Genomic DNA, 23,055 nt, shown 5'->3' with positions numbered 1-23,055 from the left:
TTCATTCGTCTTCAAACGATTTCTTATGCGGATTGAGCGAAGAGAATGGAAAGATCACTTTGGCGGCACAGGTTGAAGTTTGGAAATTGATCGAACCTGCACTGATGCAGATTTTTTTTATTTTTAGCAGTTACAGTATTTGAATTGGATGACCTAGAGTCTAATCCAGTCGTTTCGTTTTTATTTCTATCCTGCAATTTGACGAGATGTGTGCCAATGAACACTGTGGAATGAATAAAAATTGCCATAGTAGGCTGACATTAAGAAGATGAGGAGATGAGGCAAGAATTTTATTAGGGCAATGGCGCTTCCATGTGTTTTGTATAACGAAGATTATTCGAAACAAAATTGGACCTCTTCTGGAAGAAGGGGGAAATGCAGAGACGTCTATAGGGTCCTGAAAGAGTGCAGACCTCTCGATAAATTCCTCTTGCTTGGGAATTGATGAACCCAGAGGAAGACAAAAGGCAGAGGTCTGATTGAAGAAACACTGTCTCTACAACTCCGTGGAATTAAACTTTGTTTCGCTTGTTTCTTTTCGTTACTTCTTCTCGTTTTCGCTTGAAGTTTATTCAAGTCGAATCTACTTTACTTGCAAATCTCTTGTGGATAGATACGTAGCGAGGAACAAGGAAGTGCCAAAGGATACTGTCAACTTTATGGATGTTTTGTAAAAAAGATTGAAAAATTACTTCCACTGTTACGAATTAATGATTAGAAGTAGAATTTGAAATTGTCATTGTTTTTCTTATTATATGTGCTACGCATTTTTTTAATCCCAAGGGAAATTAACGAAGACACAATACTATGACGAAAATTTTGGATTGAGATCCATGGTTCAAAGTGATCGATATAAAGGCAACCGTTTTGCAAAAATGTGTCCCGTTTCGATGACTTTTGAATCTCGGTTGCAAGGATCTGCTTGATATTCAGTAGATTGCAGTTTCTATTGATTTGGAAGCTCAGATAATTATTTCCCAGAGAAATGAATCACGGTGTAGAGATACGTGAACGTTAACATGTTGAAGTAAGTGTTTTTGTCCACGATTCTACAGTATAAATACGTAATTGTACCTCAATTGCAAAAGACAAAAAAATCCCAGTGTTCACAGAATGGCGGGAGAGACTGAAAGCAGATGGAAAACGAAAAAGAATGACTAGCACGTGTAACTACGGGAACGCGATACTCGGGGATTCTGTCGGTTAGCTTCTCCGGCAAAGACTTGGACTGATTTGCATTCGTTTGCAAATTACCCCGGTGCCGTTGCATGGTTTTTACGGTTTCCGAATCCACGAGTTGGTTGGATCGCAAGGCCTTCTCAATCTCTATGCAAATTCGGATAAAGCGGCGAAAGTATGAAATTGTGCAACGCAATTGCATATCTACCGAGTACGAAAACGGCTAAATACTGTCCGTCAAAATCCTCTGTATTATAGAACATTAATTATGCATTGTACTTTTAAATTATAATACAAATCAACATAACCACTTTTGCGGCGGAGGAATCTGTTTCGGTGTTTTTAAACATTACCCAGACTGGCGTCAGCTCAGCAAGAAAAACACTTTACTGTTTGTTCAACAATTCTCTTCTCTGCTCACGCCATGAAATTTTTTTCTCATGTTGGGTAGTTCATGGTATTTTATCTTTAAAAAAAACCTTCATCTTCCGTTTTGGGAGAGTTGGAGTTTGGAATATTATTGTTTTGCAGCCTCGGAATTATTCTGCAAGATTAGTTAAGGTTGCAAAATCAATGTACAATTTGCGAAATAACGATATCATTTTTAAAAGCCTCGATTAGATGAAGGACGTTAAAAAAAAACAAGAAAAATCTCCTAGCAATAATTTTTAAGAAAAATCAATTATGGATAGTAATTAAAAACCGTGCAATTGTAGAATCAAAGAATTTTTTGTTCGAGTATATGAAGATATACGATCGACAAGAATATAATAACGATCTTTGGATTTTTTGGGCCGTAATTCTTTCATTTTCTTCGTCGCGATTTTCACTGTGTTTTTCTTAAATATATTTACAAAGTTTAAGGATAATAGAAAGTCAAAATTCTGTCCAACTCTTTTCACAAAAAAAAAGAAGAAAAACCATCGATTACGAAAAATACGTAAGTTTGTTTGCAGATTTCGTTCCAATTTGCAAAAAAAAAAAAGTCTTAAAAAAAAATTTAGAAAATTTCTAAATCACAAAGAATTTCAGAATTTATCTATCAACATAGAATTCAGAACGAATCACTACGTCAGATACGTACTACGGTAGGCTGTAATATGAACGTCATTCAAAAAAGCAATGAAAATATTCAAAGGTGAAACGATCAATAAGTTGAAATCATATTTCTTGCTGTTTAAAAGGCCATCTTCTGAGTGAAAATCCGTGTATTGAAGTGATAGGTGCTATCAGAGGACCTGGAAAATCTCACCCTCGAAATATAATATTTATCCTACGTCAGTGCCATCCGTCATTTCCAACTTCGAACTCCATTAATTTTGGAAAGTGGTGAGCAACAACCGTGCCACACTTTCGTAGAGTGAGATGGTGGATAAGGTGGATTCGGCGGATAGTATCGACTCCGTCTGTCCGATAGATGAACTACTTACTTAGGCGTGGAGCACCATTGGCCTTTCTCCGAAACACGAAACAATTAATTATTGCTCGGGGAAGCTCGAGCGAAACTTTGGAACAAAGTTCAAGCGCGGCAGCTGCGTCGACCACCCGGCGAGAAAAAAGTATAACAAGAACTAGGACGAAAGGAAAATAAAATAAACAACAAATACACAACAACTGTAATATCCGGTCGCACAAGGTAACGCTGAGATCGTCAAATTTCCGCGCAACGGACGATTTCATTCCCACATAAGCTGATGATATTTTCAACACACATTTCGAGAACACAGGAAAGTATATGACTTACGACGATTTAGCTTATCGACATGAGATTCACGAATAAAATCACAATAAAAACAAACGTGATCACCGTCTGTGATTTTTTTTTAATTGTTTCAATTCCGCTGGCGTGTTGATGGAATCGAGGTGATGAACAAATTATGAGTTCATGCTATGCTCGCATATTCACTTTTCACTACTCAAATGACTCTCCACTACACCCGTGTTTGCATAGTGCCAAGCATACGCCGAAACGGAGAAGAACCTTCCTGACTATCTACCGTAACCAGGAGACGGCAACGCTCAACTCGCTTCTCATTACCATACTAATTAATTGGTAACTGCAAAATTTCAGAGCCTCGAGTCGTGCCTCGGTGCCGGCAGACACGACAAGCTGCGAAAACAGAGCATCGTCCGATGTAAGGTAACAATAATGACAAGTCCCAGGAGCTGCATGAATTAATTGTTGCTTAAATGTTTAATCGTTCAACATACCTAAGCGGCCTTAAGCTTTGCAGCCGATTGAAAAACTTTTTCTTCGACCTTTTTGGACATTTTATTCCACTTCACCTTCTCCACGAACAAGTTGAGATGATCGATTGGGTCACCAAATGCACTTGCGTTTTGGAAATGCAATTCCTTTTTTCATAACTTTTCGTACATCGTACTTGTGATTACAAAAAAAGTATACCATTTTATAAAATTTACAATATACGTTTAGTTGTAAGTCGCTTTACTGATATTAAGCTCTTGTTACGAAAAGACGACAAAGGAATCGAGAAAAAGAAATGGTTACCTAATGGCCGCCCTCCAAAAATCAAGTGACACTTTGGCAGGCTGACTTTCTTCTCATTCTACTCGTCGATGTGCAAAGTAAATCCATTCTTTCGTTGGATCGGGTATAGTGCATAAGGGTTGATTACAGCCAACAAAAGCGAAGCTCACAGGCGTGCTGAAGCACTTTAACGACGCGGCAAACCCAAACCAGGTACTTATTACGGACTTGAAAGGTGCCTGTCAAAGCCGTGACCCAGACGGTGTCAGAAGACAAGAGTCGACACGTGATACTGTCTACATCAAAGACCGATAAAGAATGTTTTTTCCAAACCTGAAAAGTTCGATTTTTAAATCGTGTAGAGCGTGCGTAAAGCGCCCCATTTCCGAACAGTGCGGTAAGACAACTTTGGCGCATGCGCTCTTTCGAATAACTCAATTTTACGCACTGTACCTTGGAAAGTAAGGCGCCTTCTTTTCTTCTCGAATCAAACTTTCCGTTATAGGTGTGAGAAAAATTGAATATCGTGCGTCGCACGTGCGGATGGGTGAAATCTGACTCGTGTGACTATAGCACTCACCTTTGCGGTCCACGCTGCAAACTTCACACTCATCGGGAATTACCCGATTACCGCACTTGTAACTCAATATACTGTTCTACTATTTTCCATGACTTTTTGTCGAAACCATATTCTTGACTAGGAAGATTTTTCGCAAACTTGCTTCGACCTTGATTCCTCCATTGTCCTGATACTACAAGATATCAGTTCTTTGGATTTCCATCCGTTTAGAAACAGGAAATCCATCTCTAAATGCGTTTGACCTAAAAATAGGAAATAATTCACACATAATTTTCCTCCACGTAATTACCATGGCGACATATTCGCTTTACACTGGGTTGACAATTCTTCCCGCGTCGCTATCGCGAAGGTCGCTGGATGTGAAGGCGTTTCCCTTGGCTCGATCGTCATTAACTTTAGAAGCACGTCTGGGTGTAGTCGAGGTGAAAGATTGAACGAGGGACGTTTTTAAACAGAAATTCGTACGGAGAAGGACAATAGGACATTGACGCCGGCGACGAGGGTGTGACCGCGTGTGTCGATATATATTGCAAACGTAATAGACGCGATAAACACCGAATTTTTATTACCCTTCACGGCCCGAACACCCAAAGAATTTTATTTGAAGTATACGTCGAAGCGATCCGAATAAAATCACGTTTGCCAACGTATCAATGATTCGATTTTATAGATACATTTTTTAATTCATATTCGAATTACCCTAAAATATATTATTTTTTGATGAATGTAAATCTGTTCACTATAATTTATTTTTTTTACCGACAGAGTTGGTCTTTTTTCAAGTCATATCTAAAGTTGGTGAGCAAAGTAACTCAAAGAAACTTGGCGTTACGTGGAGTTACTCAAAATTTGTGAAGGATTCATTAAAGTATTTTTACTTACAATCAAATTTGATGAGAGAAATTATGTTCACATAAAAAAACGCGAGGCAGTAACAAATTCTTAGATTTATTATATATATATATATATACTATATTATACACGTACCTACACACTACACAGCCGCAAAGGCATATAATTGTACCTTTTCAAAAATACACTATTATTATACATTGCAGATGCAGAGCTTATAAATAAACTTCATTATACATTTAAATCACGTTCAAAATAACTGTTTCTTCTGTGACTTTTCAGAATTAAAATGAAAAAGAGAAAAAAAAAAAAATATATACATCATCACTCCAATTTTGTTAAAACTATGAATACACTTTATACCTGTTTTATTCGTAATTTATGAGATTTTGTTTTGTAAAGTCATTATTATGACTTGATTAAAGATTAATTCAGATTCTTTTCTCAAACTAATATAAAAATTTTACGTTTCCTTATGGAGCGTCGAAAAATTTTATACAATTTCAAAATCTTACGAATTAAGTAAACTTCGTAAGTTTTATATTTGTCATATGACTTGGACCACACCAGTTGTCGGAAAACACCCGTTTGCAGTTTCATTTTTTTTTTTTTTTTTTGAAACTTTGTTCATACATAATGATTTGTATTTACTATAATAATAATAATAATAGTACTTAAAGTAATAATGATATCTTTTTAAAACCATACTGGTCACGAACAAGGTCCGACTATAATTTTGAATAAGACCGATGTGAGAAACTGCTCCGAACTATCTTAGCTAAATTAAGGTATGCGGACATCTCAAGTGTCCAATAACTCACCTTCCAAGATTCTCCGGGTCGAAAATCATACGAACTTCCAGGTCTTCGTCATATCGACATAGGAAAATAACATCGTATGAAATTTTACTTTTACCTGAGAAAAAAATCACGTATTGTGACTAGTCACGATGAACAAATTCGAAGATGATATTCTGGAATATTTTTTATACCATATGCATGGAAAGTTCAATTTTCGACGCACGCACGTTTAGCGTGCGGAAAGTAGATAATTTCTGAGCTGTGCGGGAATATAATATTCATGTTTCTTCAAGTTAAACTTTCCTTCGCAACAATTGCAAAAATACCGTGTAGGACACGTACAAATTGGTGATATCTGACTCATGATTACAGCAGTCGTTTCGGCTCATGCTACGAACCACGCTCGAAATCACCTACTTTCTGCACTTGTAATACAATATACGATTCTGTTATTACCGTTATACATTTTCGGAGACATGTCACTATTCGGAATATCCATGCAATCAAAGTTTCTGGTTTGATGTATGAAGTGAAACCCTCTTTCCAACATGACAAAAAGTTAATGTGTCAGATCCTATTCATTTATGTCGCAATAGAATGTTATTAAAATAACTGCAAATAAAAACGCGGGCACTTCTAAGCTAAGAGCACTAATATGCGTTAAGTTGAAATTTTTACTCGCGTTATACGGTAGACTCTCCATAAGTTTTCTAAGAATCGGTAAGTTAGAGAGCTTTACCTAATAGTCGAGTCAAAATAAGTCTGAATTCGAAATATTTGGAGCTGATAGTTCAGTCAAAATAGATCTGAATTCAAAATATTAGACTCGCTGCTGCATTTTTATTTATAGGGGTTTACGACACTCAGGAACTCAAATCTGAAGCCAATTTTTGAACTGTATAGCCAAGGTTTCAAGTAAACAGTCAAATTTGACGTATTTTACATTTTCCTCTGAAAAACGACTTGACCATCGTGTAGAGCGTAAAATTTTACATCGAATTATGTTCTGATATGTAGGAAATGGAGTCGAATTAACAAATTCAGAAAAAATTAATTATTTTATAAAAATTCGCCAGATACCGGCGATAATTAATATTTCTATTTTCTCAATTTGTTGCTTCCAACATGTGAGAACATAATTCAACGTAGAATTTCCCGCTCTAGACGGTCATGGTCAAATCATTTTTCATTTATCGATAGTAGTTTTTGAGAAAAATGCAAAAAACGTCAAATTTGGCTGTTTTCTCAAAACCCGGGTTATGCAGTTCAAAAATGACTTTAGATTTAAGTTCCTGAGTATCGAAAACCCCCTATAAACCAAAATGCAACCACGAGCCAAATATTTTGAATTCAGACTTATTGTGACTGTATAGAGTTTCAGAAATGCATAACGCCCAAATCAGAAAGGCTACTATACAAGAAATTATGAAGAATCCACTGTAGCTGTGCTGTAATACCGTAAAACAGGTAATTTATAAAATTTGTTATAAGATTCAGCAATCCTACCAGTTTTTCCAGGCTTGTGTACCAAATAAGAAAGCCGCGAAAGAGAAAAGGAAAACGATCAAGGATCAGTGATTAAATAAATTAGGCTAAAGATTTGCTGGGTCATGTTTCCGGGGGTTCATGGAAGCCAGCTCGTACTGTAGACTACGTGGTATCTCGAGGAGAAAGGCGTGGTGATCGAGCCGCAAGAGCTTTTTTATGGCACGCAAAGCTAGGTCTCTCAGCGAGTACATGGGCAGGGTTATCCTCACAAAGGTCCTCTCGATCCGCGGTGGCAACTCCTCGCGTCGCATCCCCCTGTACTTGGCGAACCAGGGTTCCGGGTAAAAGACGTCTTTGGCATTTACTCTGAATCTAAAACCACGAGATTCAAAGTTTCACCCTTTTTTCTACTTTTACCTTATAGATATACAGTAGGGTGGTGCAAAAAAACCGACTATTTTTTTTTTTTTTTTTTTTTTTTTTTTTGAGTCTCGTGTGACAAAATGATAGTTTTTGATGTTTTAAGAGCTCACTCCAAAGGACAGCTCAAAAAAAAAAAAAAAATTTAAGAGATCGCTCCAAATTTTTTAAAATGTCAAAAATCGTCAACAAAATTAAATTGAAAAAATTGTGTTTTCAGTATTTTGTTTGATTTTTAAGTCATGTCGTGGTGTATTGTTATTGATTTTTTCTTACTAAATTAAAGAAAAAAAATTTATGAAATTTTAATATTCATATTAAAAGGTCGCTCGAAAAGATCTAAAGAAATGCACCAAAATATTGAAAAAAAATTGTGAGCGACCATTCAAAATTCAAATTTTGAACTGAAACTTTCGGTAACTTATTTTTTTTTTTTTTTGTTTATAAAATTAAAAAAAAAAAAATGTGGAGCGATCTCTTAAAAAATTTTTTTTGAACCGTCCTTTGGAGTGGGCACTTAAAACGTCAAAAACTAACATTTTGTCACACGAGACTTGAAAAAAAAAAAAAAAATATTCGTCTTTTTTGCGTCACCCTAATATTCAGGTATACACAAATAACCGTGTATTGATGAAGAATATACCTAATCTATATGCCGCTATGGAAACAATATTACAACAGGCATTTCGTGAAAAAATAAGAGATGTGAGCAGAATATGATCAACGAAAGCGATGGCTGATGTGACTGCACCAAGAGTCGAGTGATCAGCAATGAATGGAGTGAACGGAAAGCATGAATGATGCTTAGAGAGTCGATACTTTGAGAAAGAACATCGAACTTCCCCTTTGAAATTCGTCATTGTGTAAATACCTCCAAAAGCAAAGTGTGATTCCAAAATTCGATTTCCCATGACCGAAAGTTAAAGAAGGCATGATTTTTTAACTTGTTGGAGAGGAATCTCTCACCTGTCTCTCGTCTCCTCATCGACAAATATCCATGGATGTGTCTCGAAGGTGTTGACGTCGAGGTGGTCGTCGTAGGACAAGACCTTGTACTGTACCGCCTGACCTTGATAATCGATCCAGTAAACGCCAACATTTCGCGAGGTTGTATTCACAAACCTTACGAAGGAGCTATGAGTGTTGTTGATGGAACGCAGAGATTGATTTCGGTGGTTGGTTTCGTCCGCGCTCATGACGAAGGGTGTCTCTCTCTCTCTCTATCTCTCTCTTTCTCTCTTTCTATATTCGATACTTTTACAAGACCTAACTTTTTTCCAATTTGACCAGGGAATTTATAAAATACGTAAATTTTCCAAGAGCTCTCTCTCTCTTTTTTTATCTCTTTTTTTCTTACTGTCCGCTGAACTATCTTCTCAAATCTCCATACTCGACTACGGCCCGAGCACTGAAATCAAAATTAAACCCATTTCACTTATTTAAATAGTCATTTATTTCTTCATATTCTATTAATTTTCACTACAAGCACCATAAATACACGTGTGTTTCTCTTGTCGTTATATCCATTGAACGGAGAAAATTTAAGCGTGAAATATGATGATGGGAAGAGAATTTATTTAGAGGGATCTTCTTATCATCTTATTTATCCCGTAAGATTTTTATTCGAAGAATGTTTCTAGAGCTTAACTGAATCCATCGTTAATATCCAAAGAGAATCGTTTCTTAAACAAGCCGAATCCTGATTCCATAGCTTTTTTCTGATTTTTAAAATACGTAGTGGGTCTGATTTTTGGATATTTTATTTTGTATCCTCTACAAGATCGATAAATATTACATCATCCTAGGACTTGGGGTTAAGACGATATCGCGAAAGAACCATTTTTCGATTTATTTTTCCAAAATAGCTGACACTTCCGAAAATGAACCGAAGTCAAAAACGTAGAAGTTTTATTAAAGCCCCAAACTTCAACAAGTATCCGAAAATCATGAGAAAAAATTGAAATAATATAAAAATCAGTAATTGCAAATATAATATGTCGAACGAATGAACTGAAGTTAATGAATGAAAGATGTGAAATGAATTCAATGCAATGGACCATCGATAGAATTCCAAGCCCTGTTAAGCAGAGCAACGGAGCTTGACTATTGATATCGTGAAAACCGTGGAGTTGAAAGCTATTGAAAACTATAAATTGAAATAGTTTTGTGGTTTTTGCAACATTTCGATCAATAGTACTTTCGAACTGGAAACAGTTTTGTTTTGTAAGCACTTGGGTTAGAATATCGAGAACTGTACTTTGCCCATCGTCAGTATATGATATGGAAAAACAGTCATCCGAAGAAAATGCAAAACGGGATTTTGCACGTAAATATTTCTTTTATACGAATACATAAAAAAGTATATTTGATTGAACGGTTTCAAAGCTACAATGAATAATGGTGCCTCGGGCCGTAGCGATCGTACGATTGGTGGGATAGTGAAGAATATCCATAAGAATGTATATCATGCATATATGGATTTATTGGTATACAGAATCTTAAGCGTCGATATGCGGACAATGGCTTTTCTGGATATCGTATGATTATTTTGCACAGAAATCTGTGTTTCAACGATCTAGTTTTCCTTTTTCTATTTGCAACAATACCGCAGTTTCCAAACTTGGGGAAAAACTTATATTAATAAAGATTGCAGGGGTTCCACGCTCAATGTAATCCACTGAAAAAATTCATGAGAGTAACAATAAAAGTTAACTGAGTTTGACTTTCTTTAGAATTGTATGAAATAATTATACGAGGTTACGAAATTTTGGCGAAAAATTAGGTTCGCGGTTAATATTGTGTAATTAATCCAGAGAACTGGTATCATTAACTCGGAGTACAGGAAAATTGTTTCAACAAATTTTTTTCAGTATAACAAACAAAATCAGAGATGCAAATAAAAGTTTAGTTTGTTTGATTAGGTTGGAAAATAATTACGGTTTTACTCGTTCTGTATTTCAGACGTTTCTAAAAGTCAATTGATTTCACAATTGTTGACATAAGTCGTTGCAATTATTATTATAAAAAACAAAATAACGGTCTTAAAAAAAGACACAATATTCAGATTTGCAACGTAAATTATTAATTTCTAACTATTTATAATGCATCATATGTTTACTAAGTCCAAGATTTTTGTCTGAGTGAAAAGGGAATACCAATCTATTTGAAAAAATAAAAAAAAAATAAACAAAAAATGAAACTAAAATTTTGAAAACAGCAAGACATTTGAAATGAGAGAGTTCACAGTCGTTTAAATTTTATTCACTTCCATGCATGTGACTAGAAGATTTGAAAGTTTTATTTATGAAAACGGTTTACACAGTTACTCGGACTCTGTGTACACGTGGAATGATCTTACGCCCGCAGAGCAAAGCTCGACTTTTTCTACTTTTAATTAAAATCTAGCCAACGCCAGCTGCGTGCATATGAATATGTGACTTGGGTTTGTCAAGCACACGAGACGGCGCAGAGTTAAGCTTTATTCAACGTGTGATGCTGTGAAGTCAAAATTCTCGGAAGCAAGGAGCTTCTTATCGTTAATTCAAAGTTCGATTGACCTAAACATTGCAATTTTGAAATTTGAAATTCAATGGCAAGGCGAATCGTAAGATAATTGACTCCAAAAACGCGGAACCGTTTAATTCCGGAGCGAATTCATATGGCAATTCGTATAAAAAATAATTACAACATTTCTATATAGGTATACCTATGTAAGATCGATCGATCGATCGAAGAGTTTTATCGAAAGTTCTAAAGATTATGAAAATTAAATATGTAAGAATCTACTTCATCAAGTGACTTAAGCAGAGTAAAACTAATTTCGATATTTTTCATTCCATCAGTGTGACGTTACGCTTTCTTTGACAATGATTAATTGCGAATTTTTTTTTTGTATTCGTTTATAATTTATTAAAAGCACGTAGCTGAGAATAAATACTGTAATTTGTCATGACGATCCGCTGAGCTTAATACAAAAGTTGAATCTAATCAAAAACTGCAAATTCAAGATCTGAAGAAAAGGACGTTAGAGTCGAGAGGCAAGCAAAAATTAGTAGAAATAGTCAATTTTCTTCACTGAAGTGAAAAAAGCGGAGTGAGATCGAAGGTGCATAAAATCTTAAGTATAGATAAGACGCTGGAGAAAATAGTCTCTGAAATCGGTTTACTCCCAGTTAATACGAGTCGAGGCGATCTTACCTCCCTAGCTCGTAGACTTCTCGTTGTTTCATGGAGTGAGAGGAGAAGGAGAATTAATGAGGTGTTAACGAATGTTATTACTATTTTATCAGCGTCGTTTATTTCCCTCCGTTTCAACCGCGAATACCACACACCCCCATATATTTTCCTGCGGTGCGTTCTTATTTTCTCGCGGCTTTGCACGCTCGGCTGGAGTTGTATTTTTCAGTTCTCAACCACCGCGTATCCCATATATTACATTGCCTGGAAAAAATTTTAACTCGCTATATCCCGGGCGACAATCACCCTCCACCCCCGAGGAAATTTTTAGTCCTACTCTGCTGAGGCTGCAGGGGTTCTATAGTGCGATCAAGTCGAGGCAATTTGTTCTGACAGTTATATGAATCCGATCTAATTAAAGTTGATTCCAAATCCCAAGCCTCACTTCGTAGGAATGTAAAATGATTTAAAAAATTTTCTTTTTCTTTTTTTTTTTTTTTTTTTCTCTTCTTTCGTTTTCCCTTTGATTCTTTATTACACTCGTTCTCATCGCACGAGTTTTTAATTAAGAATTATAATCCATGGAAAAATATTCACCCCGGCTGATTTGCAGAATAATTCGATAGCTGAACATGCAATGATCCTAGATTAGATGTTCTAATCAATGATAATACTTTTTGTTTTTTCTTACCTACAACTTACTTCGCGCGTTTTTTATATTTACCTACTGAACACGATTGTTGTTGTTCCTTAGTATTGTGGAGAGGGGCGGGATATTGTTTGAGCGAGTCCAGAGGAATTCATTTTCTAAGCACGCACGAACTTAACAGGCAACGTGCTTGCGTTGTATTTTTCAAAGACGTAACTTTCCGAAAAATATAACAGAAGATTAAAATGAAACTGTACTCAATTACAATGAGAATAGCAAGATGTATCGAAAGTTTAATCAGTTTTTCCGAAGTATGCAATTGCAATTTACGATACGATGCAAAAAGACAAAAACAAAAGAAAAGCTTATTCAATAAAGCAAGAAGATCGGCGAAAGAATTTCGAATAAGTAGGTACATATTACAAAATTAATTTTGCAACGAAGCTTTTTGATATAGTGTCACAGGATTTGAAGTGCTCAGATTCATCACCGCCTTGGGAATCCATTGCAGCATCAAAGATTCCACCATATTGAAGTTAGTAACGTTAACATAACGAAACATTGTGGAGCAAATCGTTGCACTATATTAAAATAACTTTCAAGAAGTTGGTTTTTCAAAATATGAACATGTTTTCTTGGTTATGATTTACTAGCTGAATTCGAGACAATCCAAAGGCGACGAAGTAACGATTTTCCTAAACATGCATCGTTAATGTAACGTTACCAACATCAACCTGATAAAATTCCACTAATCTGGTCACCTTATATTATACATGGTCGATAACCTCGAACAACTGGAGAAAATTGAATATTATGATAATCGTAGAGAGTCGAGAAGTATATCAGCATCTTGTTACTCATCAAAGTCCACAGAAAAGTGTCGTATTTCTCTAGGGATAGAAAAAGTTCGCTATATCCCACAATCCTTTGCGTACCGCCATCTTGATGTCATTGAGCCACGATGACAAACTCTTTTAATGGACGATCTTATACAATATGGCGTATGATCTACACGTACGGCAAATTTCGAAAAATTTGCTGATTGTCGTTTTTACAAGGAATAAGAATTAGACTGAACTTCGGTGACTGTTGTGCAAAATGTACCATCACAATGTAACAAACATAACCTAAATGTGTCGGTATCAAATCAAAGCACTGTTGAATTGGCTTGAAATTTTCAACTCGCTTTAGTAACCAAAGCTTTATAGCATTCAATTTATATCCGATAACGGTTATTGGATGTCAGTAGACATGAAAAGGTTATCATCTCACCATACGTTTACAGTGAGATGGCTGATGCAACATATTCAAATTTTCTATTAGATACCACAAGCAATTGAAATCCAATAACTATAGTTATTGTAAGAAGTCTGTCTAATAAAATTTTTGATTTCATCAATGCACGATTTTTTATAACGTTTTCCACTTAAGGGGACCATCTTTACCGGACGTACCCTATATTACATATCCGACCCACATCGTTCCGTCGATTCGATAGACAGGTCATCATCATTGGCAGTAAGGTATCGGCGTTACTTTTTAAGAGAAGGAAGTCAGTGAAAAAGAAAAAAAATTAGTGTCGTTTATCCGTCTGGTGGCTGAATAGCTCAAGATAGTAGAATCGAAACGCTGACGTGGAATAAATTGACACGAATTTTCCGTGTGATTACCTACCGTTAGAACTTCCCGAACTCGAAAAGTATACTCGATATTTCTTTTCCCCCTCATTTTTTACAGCGATCTTAAAAATCGATGACTCCCGTCATTTTACCACTTATACCTTAGACACTCTCCCTCCCTCTCTTGTCAATTGTTCTCGACATTTTTTTCCCTTTTTCATACCCCAAGTCACCCCCGCAATTTATATACAGTTTTTCATTTTTTTCTTATCATGTTCTCTCGACTTGTTATTTGCTATGAATGTTTTAAACTCACTGAGCAACTATTTAATCCATTTCAATTCCCGAAAATTCTTCATCCTGCAATAATACTTTTTTTGAATCGTGCTTCTCAAAAGGCACGTGAGTTTGTTTCCACCTGCCACGTGACAAGTGTACAAGAATTGTGTCTAGTAAATGGAAAATTAACGGCATGAATGGATTTTTCCATGCATCTAGTTAAATTTTTGATAAACGTTGTAAATAAATCAAATAAACTTTAACCTGCATTATTTTGCAAGTGTGATTAAAAATTGTCGCAAGGAAAAAAGGTGATCCCTACGACACGCGCAGGTTAAGGTAACATGAAATTTGTGTCTACCTGACGTCTTCGAATCGCTAAAAAGCACTTGGCGTTTTATCGAGTGACGAGGTCTGCAGCAGTGAAGTGTGAAAACGTAGGCATGGCAAGAAGCATGGGGCTCGTATACGACGTGTAAGTAGCACTTGGGCTAGGGCAACAGCTCAACAAGGAAGGAAAATTATTGTCAAAGGATATTCGCAAAGGGTTACCGCGGCACGAATCCTGTGACAAAATTTAACACGAGCTACCGGTGGACCATGGCTCTCCGTCAACACATGCCGTAGCACAACGTTGCGTTGCACGTCCCTTTACTCTTTGGTTTTCATGCCACTGCTCCGTCCTCACATTCATGCATATTAATTTCTACCTACTGTAGCCCCGTTTACTAGGATCAGAGTAACATCTGCTCCTGTATGGTAAACGGTAAGGTGGTGTGTCATAGCTGCAGCGACGACCAGAGCAAAAAGCTGAAGCTTTAGCAGCCAGACTTAGAAGCCAAATGTCTGAAACTTTAAGTTCAGTTTTATCCTCATAATTGTATGGAAGTATTGTGGATTCAAGGTATTTCACAAAAACTATAGTCTCTGGTTTTCCTTTTCTGCCTTTTGCCATTCATATACTATACTATTCTATATATATATATCTCTCTCTCTCTCTGTCTTTTACTCTCTCTCGCTTCCGGTTTTGATCAACTTTGCAACTTGGAACAATAGAAAACTTGCGACGCAATTTTCCAATCACTCCCTAGAGGATTACTATGTCTTTCTAGATCAAAGCGCCACACTTCCAACGAACAACTTGTGAAGCATGACAGACAGGATATAAAGAACTCACCCCTACCGTCAGAGTTTCGCAACTTTGTATACGACAGTAGTTAGGATGTAAGCGTCGCGTCATGGAAACGAATCACACCACCAGCTTATCAGCAGACATCCCAAAGGACAATCTATTAGTTTCCGATAAGTTGTTATTCGGATTGGGAGTTTACAAGTGATTGGTATGGTTACTTTGCACCCTAGTTCCCATGAAATTGTTCGAAATCAATGGTCCACTATCATTTCATCCAAATAAACGCATTTTTCTACTCTTTCTTGAAATCCCCGAGTAATTTCTCTGGTTCATCAAAACTGGAGATCACGAGGAGGTCGTTGCATTCGTAATATTAGCAGAGGTACAAACAGAAATCATTTGAATTCACCTGAATTTATTTGAAGTTATGCAGCCAATCAAGTCATTTAGTAAGTACAGTAATAATTTTTATATTGCAACTCCGTAATTTCTAGAAAACAATCTATGAGCCAGAAAGAACCAAACTAATAAAAAAAAACAAAATGCAAGTATAACATCTGGGATTAAATTTGTAAATAAACAACAACCATACGAAAACGACTGTGAATACAACTTTTCACTATCTCAACGTATCATGTATCCAAATTATATAGCAGCTTTGGGTATATCTTTCGCATACATATATATGTATACAATATTGAAGAGGCATCCGAAGTAAGTTTGCGCAGGTAAAGCGGTTTAATCAAATCGGTATCATCTCCCGGAAATTGGAGTAGCCGCAATTCAGCGCTTAAACATAATTAGATTGAGTCGTCGTTACGAGTGGAGAATCCCGATTTCCGACTCTAGCCAGGGTTGCCAATCTGTCCGCGTCGTATACATAGGTAGGTACTCGTATAATGCAAGGGCCAAATGGCGGCAACCATCACCGCGAATTTCCCCCTGCCTACAGAATGACAGATTGCGTATTGCTCACGTGCTCTGCAGTTTCACGAGAAACTGGTACTACCTCTGGTCTGCTGCCCTCCTGCATACGTATGTCATTCCTTTCGCCATATGGCGAACAGACATCACGAAGACCACGTAACCTCAAACCGTAATGCAATTAGGATTAATTGATTCCGTTCGATTCTGACACGCCGTCGATTTGCCTGCAGGAAAAGGTGTATTCATAAATACACGATACGATGATGAAGCTTGGTAACGTGATCAAGGATATCGGTCTGATTTTGAGTTACGTGACAGATTGGATAAATGGAAGTTTGGTCAAGTTGGAATGGATTCTTAAAATGAGTTTAAATATTGGATGATATGGAAAAAGGTTTAGAGAATTCAAGAAATAGACTTGACGTGTGATTGGATTTGTTTCTTACCAAATGAATTCTATACTCCCGAAAAAATCAATTAATCATGTCAAAAAATGTCCACGGGCAGTTTCAGGAAGTCAAATCTACTTTCCGTGGAAGATTGAGACTCGGTTAAAATTTCTTTTCAAGCCATAACGCTTGAAGATACAGGTATACAGAGAAATTGAATCGGAGCTTGTCTCGACTTGGGACCGTGAAGCTGAATTTGTTTAACAGGTTTCTGTGGGACATATTAAGAGTCATCGAAAAAAGTTCATAAAGGTAAACGCATAAGGTTTCCGGTGGTATACTATTACATATAAGAAAGTGCATGAAAAGAATATGAAAAGTAAACAAACAAAAACATATACCGAAAGTGCAAAGTCTGAAATATGAAATTCAGGATCTTCCGAGGGAAACTTTCAAATATGGAACGAGAAAATATCATATGCCATATTTATATCATTTTTTATGTAAAATTACTTTAATTCTGTTAACCTGAAACTGTAAACTAATATAATAATAATATAAATATGGCATATGGTATTTCTTTGTAGCTTTATTGGAAAATATTTGAAATTTTTGATTAGTGTTATTTATGATCGCTGATATCTTTGAAACGGTTGATCTGAGGAACTTTGATCTTCAGACGTTTTTTTTAGAACGTGAAATTTCCTACAAATCTCTTTTTTCAGATTGTTGTTACGATGAACCGTTCCAAAGTAATAAAAATTCAAAAATAAAAAAAAAATATCCCCGTGTTATTTAAATAGAAAATAAAGAAATGGATAGAGGCAAACCTTACTATTGATATTAAGAGCTCATATTGGCGCCAAAATTTTTGGTTTTAGGTATAATATCAATTTTTGGACACCATAAGAAAAAAAAAAAAATTCGTCTTTTTTTGAAACGCCCTAATCAACACATATATGCGATACTCGAAGTTCGAATGCCAAGAGGAAGTGCGAGTTGAAAATAGACGCATTGAATCACAACCAACGAACGCAGCCATGCAGGTGTAACACGAATGTAACTACCCAAGCTTAATTGTAACTAACATGGGTCACGGTATTCGCCTGCTGCACAGCGGGACAGGGTGGTTCTCTTTTTAAGCATCGCCATAAATCAGGGGATTTACTCAATTTTCCACCAGCTTACGAGAGCTAGTTTACAGTCTTGCCCGGATGCAGACTGGCCACGGAGAACCCGCGATATACACGTAGTAAAACACACGCATGTGGATGCAGGTACACAGGTATGATCACCGTACACCAAGGTTCGCTGCAGTAGATTCTTCTGCGGGCAAGCAGCCGGCAGCTGGTGCAATCGATTTGAAAATTCAATTTACCAAATGGAATTTATACTCTCGAAATAACCATCAACAAGCTTCATCCAACACAAATTTGGAAAATGTACACAAGACGTTGGATTAAAAGTACAGGATAATTTATGCAGAGTTAAATCAAAGGGTTGTCCAAGTCAATTTCGACGTTGACGAGTATTCATCACCAAGTATCACTCTACACAAACGTTTTTGGTCAAAGCATGCACTGCGGTTTGGTAAAGGTGGACGTAATATGAATCCCACGTAAATCAAATGAAATCTACATGTATATATATATATATATATATATATATATACCGGGACCATCTCTAGAAACTAAACAGGAACTGCGCATGCGCCAGATGATTCAATTTCATTGGTCAGCGAAATTGCCCCGCGGAGTAATTTTCGTCAGCTAACCAAGGCGACCAACGTACACGAAATGTGACAAGGCTCTGAATATCTCGCGCGTAAAGTAGCGTATTGAGGTTATGTTGATATTTATTCCTACTTATCGTGAATTTTCTAAGAAAAGTGTCATTCAGCAATACCGTAGTTGATATTAGCAGATATTTAATCGACACAATAAAGGCGTCAATGGAGAAACAAATATCAAAAGCTACAGAAATTGGATCAGTTATTTATTGAAAGAAGAAAACTGAAATTAAATGTGGAACGTCATCAACGAGTGGGAGTCTAGACAAACTGAGGCAGGTAAGTAAAAATATTGTTTATTTCAAACAGATTCTTTATTTACATAAAATTAAAAATAAATGGATTGTTGAAACCCAGTAGAAGGTTGCTCCAGAGTAGATTTGTTACAGTGCAGTGCTCCGGAAGCCAGTAATCAGTGCCGATGAACATGAAATATTAAAATAAAATCAGTAACAAGGAATAAAAGAAATAGTGTATCTTGAAACACAAAGCTTAGGAGTACAAAAAGTAGCAATTCGTTTTTCTGTCGCAATTTATTGAAAATTAGTGGTATCCAAAACAATTAGAAGCTCTTGTCTGATGATAATATCTTTTAATATTTTCAGGTGGGAAACAACCATCATCGAAGCGAGACTAAAGTTGTCAGGCGTTGAAGCGTGTAAGTAAATTTCTGATGCTATGATATTTGCATATTACAATATTTTCACATGTATTCAATGATAAAATTCGTTTGTTCTGACAGACTTAAAGTTTCAAGTTTGGATAATAGGATGAAAATCATACCTTACCTGATGGTCAAAACGTTTTGGTGGCTAGGACCCTAGTTTCTCGATTGGTGCCACCGTTCCAACCATCGAACCTGGTTGTTCCGTTGTTCCATTAGACAACAGGTATCCGAAGGAATTTCTTCTGGTCATCGCCACCTTCTGAACATCAGTCGTGGCAAAATTGAAGAGCACGACACGCTACAGATCATGGTGTTTGAATATTCCATTATTTTAGATCTATCGAGCCAATAGTAATAAGTTTGTTATTCAACAATTGCTGCTAACTAATTTTACAGAGCAATCATTCCGTGCACCATTGTAATCCAAGCAGTATTATTGGTCCACATTATTTTTCAAATTTTATTATCGGCAGTTTTGATATTTTATTTTTCACTCTCTTGGTATTCAATTCAGATGAATAGTGTTTCAAGTGTTAAATCAGATTCCAAGGATGAATTTTGATGGGTAAACTGAACCAATCTCAATCTAAAAATGTTGGATAACTTCAGTTGAAAATGTCTTTAAAGTCAATATTAATCGACAGTATCATCTGACTAGCTAGTTGCAGCTATCATCCGTGCTTGAGCCTCGTTCAACCCCAGCAAGGTCTAAGGAATGCATTCACTTACTAGTACACGTTACAAATGATCACTTTGTCTACAATAGGACTTACTTGCTGGCTAACTTTTTTATGATGAATCTTTATCAGGGAGTCATCCGGTAACTTATTGAAAGCTTGAAACCAGATTCAATTTTATACTCTTACAATGGTCCTTCATTGAAACTGAGAGTTTGTGAATCTCCATTTATTACAATTAATTCTGCATCCCATGTTAACACTGTTCGAAACAAAAAATCTCATCCTAAGATTGGAAATGGAATCTGCAATGCAAAAGTTATCTAGTGGCACAAGTTAAAAACAAAGAACCTTATAACGGTTTCTGCGACAGAGGGATTCCTTCCGGACATTCATGTTACTGGATGATGTTCGGAGCACTATGAACAAGATATTGTATTGGATTTAGGTTTGAGTAGATATTTTCATGAACTTCAGTGAAAATTAGATATTCATTTGTTTCAAAGGAACAAGGGGTACAATGTTGAACCCGATAAGTCAATATTTTCATATGAATGTTCTGAACATTACTCTAAAACATGATTATCCTTAAAGTTAATTACTGAGGCACATTTTGAAAATGTTGATTTTTAACTTGTGTCACAGAATGTTTCTGAGTTTTACTCTTGGGATTAGATTTCTTTAGATTAGATTTGAAATTGAAAGAAACCGTAAGATCTACAACTTCCTTTTTCAACCAACAAAAGTGGCCGATGATCTCTGCATGTGTCATGAATTGAATGGGAAGAGAAGACATCAGCTAACAGCAGAGATGCTATTATTTTGGCTGTATTTTCTGTTGAAAGAAAAAAATTTCATTGTTATTCTTAATGTATGAAGTAATGAAAATGATTGAATAAATTGTCCCCACCTACCTGCTTCGTTTCTTCCAAGCACCCAACATTTGAACAGATTTCTTGTTTCAATCGAATAGGACGAATTTTCAAAGAGCATCAGCATTAAATTCCGACCGTTCTTTGAACAATCAATTTTCAATAACAAATGCTTCCCAAGCCTTTCCGAGTGACTATCTGAATGACTTGAGATTCTAACCTCAAAAATGCATGTGAACTACATCGCCGACAGAAACAGAGTTTGACAGCAGGGTCTCGGGGTGGCCAGACTGCACGGACGGCGGATTTAAATTCGCGCATGCGCAGTTCCTGTTTAGTTTCTAGAGATGGTCCCGGTATACGAAGCGTTAGTGAGGATTGCAGAGCGGCAATATGCAATAAATCGCATTAGTAATATTCTATTATTTATCGGATAGAATTAGGCATGATTAATGGAGAATCTAGCGGAGTTGAGGGAGTGCAGTGCAGTTTGGCGTCCGATAACTACTTGGTAGGTATACAGGACGTAGTTCAAAGGGATTTTAGGTATATGCGGGTAATGCGATGCGGCAACACACTCACAATCAGTGACTATTTTGGTTACAATCGCTAAATAGCTATTTATGTGGCATGCCCGTAAACCGCCTGTTTTTTTGGCAAGGATAAAGATTTCGAGACGAGCTGAAGGCGAGCCGGAAGCGAGTACTGAAATTATCTGAGCCAAAAAACTGTTTACGGGCATGCAACATACAATATTTTTTACGGTATGGACATTGAAAAGCAAAACGAAGAGTGAGGTTATGTCGCGATCTGTTCGACGAAGCTACTTTATAAGGCAGTTTGGGATGCGCACTTCGAACTGCGCATCAAAACTGCGGAATAAAAACTTTATTCCGCAACTTTGTTCGCTGCGGTATAAAGCGTCACTTTACGGAACGAAAACTGCCACAAAAAGTGGACTTTTCAATGCCCATGCCGTAAAAAAGTAATTATTGATCATGGTTACTAAAAAAACAAAATTGGCAGATCGGCAAAAGCCCTTGATGGACACCACCTAGTTTTCTATTTGAACAATCGTCAGTGGTGAACACAAAAACATACAGGCAAAAGTAAACAAAATATTACAAGATGTAGTAGGTAGATTTATAGTGAAGCATTGGACACTGAATTAGCATTGTTTATACTAAACAACTCAACATTTTAACACTGTTTCTCGTCAAATTTACAACCCTTCAACACCTTTTTAATATCGTAAATTTACCATAACGTTTCACATTTTCAGAGAGTTTTGATCGTTGTGTTCGTATGATAATAGCTTCCATTGAGGATTCGTGCAAAACATGTGAGGAAGTGGCTATACCTTTTCCCACAACAGTTTGAAACTTTGTCTGTTCAATGTGCGAAAATTATTACGCTGATTATGAACGGAATCCTTACTAAAACGGTCTCTCCGTGAAGGTAATTAGAAGGGTTAAATTTTCACCGCGTCAAATGAAGTATGTAACGAAATTTCAAGCCGTTTCCCGCACGTCCATTAGACCCCATCACCGGTGAAATTCGTACATTTAGTTCAGCGCTCTTCGAAGAATATAACTATAAAAGTTTCACAAGTTCAATTCTGCGTATTATAGAATTAAAATGACGTTTCCCATCCCGATGAAATCGCAACCAATATCCAAGTCCTGGAAACCAGTTGCAATTAACGAACATGTTATTCATACGTAGGTTCGCGTCCTAAAAAAAAAATCCACATTTCACGGATTAGCTCTACGCGTCAAAATCGGATTACAATTTGCAATACTAGCAGCCTGTCTTCTGCTGTAACTCTACTCATGTCACAGAGATTATATTCCCATTTAATTAGCTCGGAAAGCTGCAGCCTACAGCGATGAGCTGCTTTCCCGTCCAAACACAAACCGTCTCAACATAATCCGACAGCTTTTACCGCTGAATTTCGTTGCTGCGAATATTTGAATTTTCGTCAGTGTGCAGTTGGTACAGGAGAAACGTTGATGGTTGCCAATTATTTTTCATCCGATTGAATTGGACTTTACTGAAGCCTGTTAACG

At 36.6% G+C, this 23,055-nt stretch overlaps 2 protein-coding genes across 2 annotated transcripts in view; both read right to left on the bottom strand.

The window, feature by feature from the left end:
- Positions 1–23,055, bottom strand: part of LOC124410639 (prolyl 4-hydroxylase subunit alpha-2) — a 146,863-nt gene that overhangs the window by 109,971 nt on the left and 13,837 nt on the right. The window lies entirely within an intron of this gene.
- Positions 7,495–9,006, bottom strand: LOC124409217 (von Hippel-Lindau tumor suppressor homolog). The gene is made up of 2 exons (XM_046886714.1): positions 8,777–9,006; positions 7,495–7,762 (listed from the first exon to the last, which is right to left on the bottom strand). Exons 1-2 carry the CDS (start codon positions 9,004–9,006, stop codon positions 7,495–7,497), a joined length of 498 nt encoding a protein of 165 aa, XP_046742670.1.

Source organism: Diprion similis, chromosome 1 (assembly GCF_021155765.1).
Source record: "Diprion similis isolate iyDipSimi1 chromosome 1, iyDipSimi1.1, whole genome shotgun sequence".
Taxonomy (NCBI): Eukaryota; Metazoa; Arthropoda; class Insecta; order Hymenoptera; family Diprionidae; genus Diprion; species Diprion similis.
Note: the sequence above shows the minus strand (reverse complement) of the source record. Positions and strands in the feature narration are given on the sequence as shown.

Excerpts from the sequence above, each read along its gene's own strand:
- LOC124409217 (XM_046886714.1), bottom strand. The coding sequence starts at position 9,006 with ATGAGCGCGGACGAAACCAACCACCGAAATCAATCTCTGCGTTCCATC. Across the intron at positions 7,763-8,776 it reads GATGAGGAGACGAGAGACAG|ATTCAGAGTAAATGCCAAAG; the intron begins GTGAGAGATTCC and ends TCGTGGTTTTAG.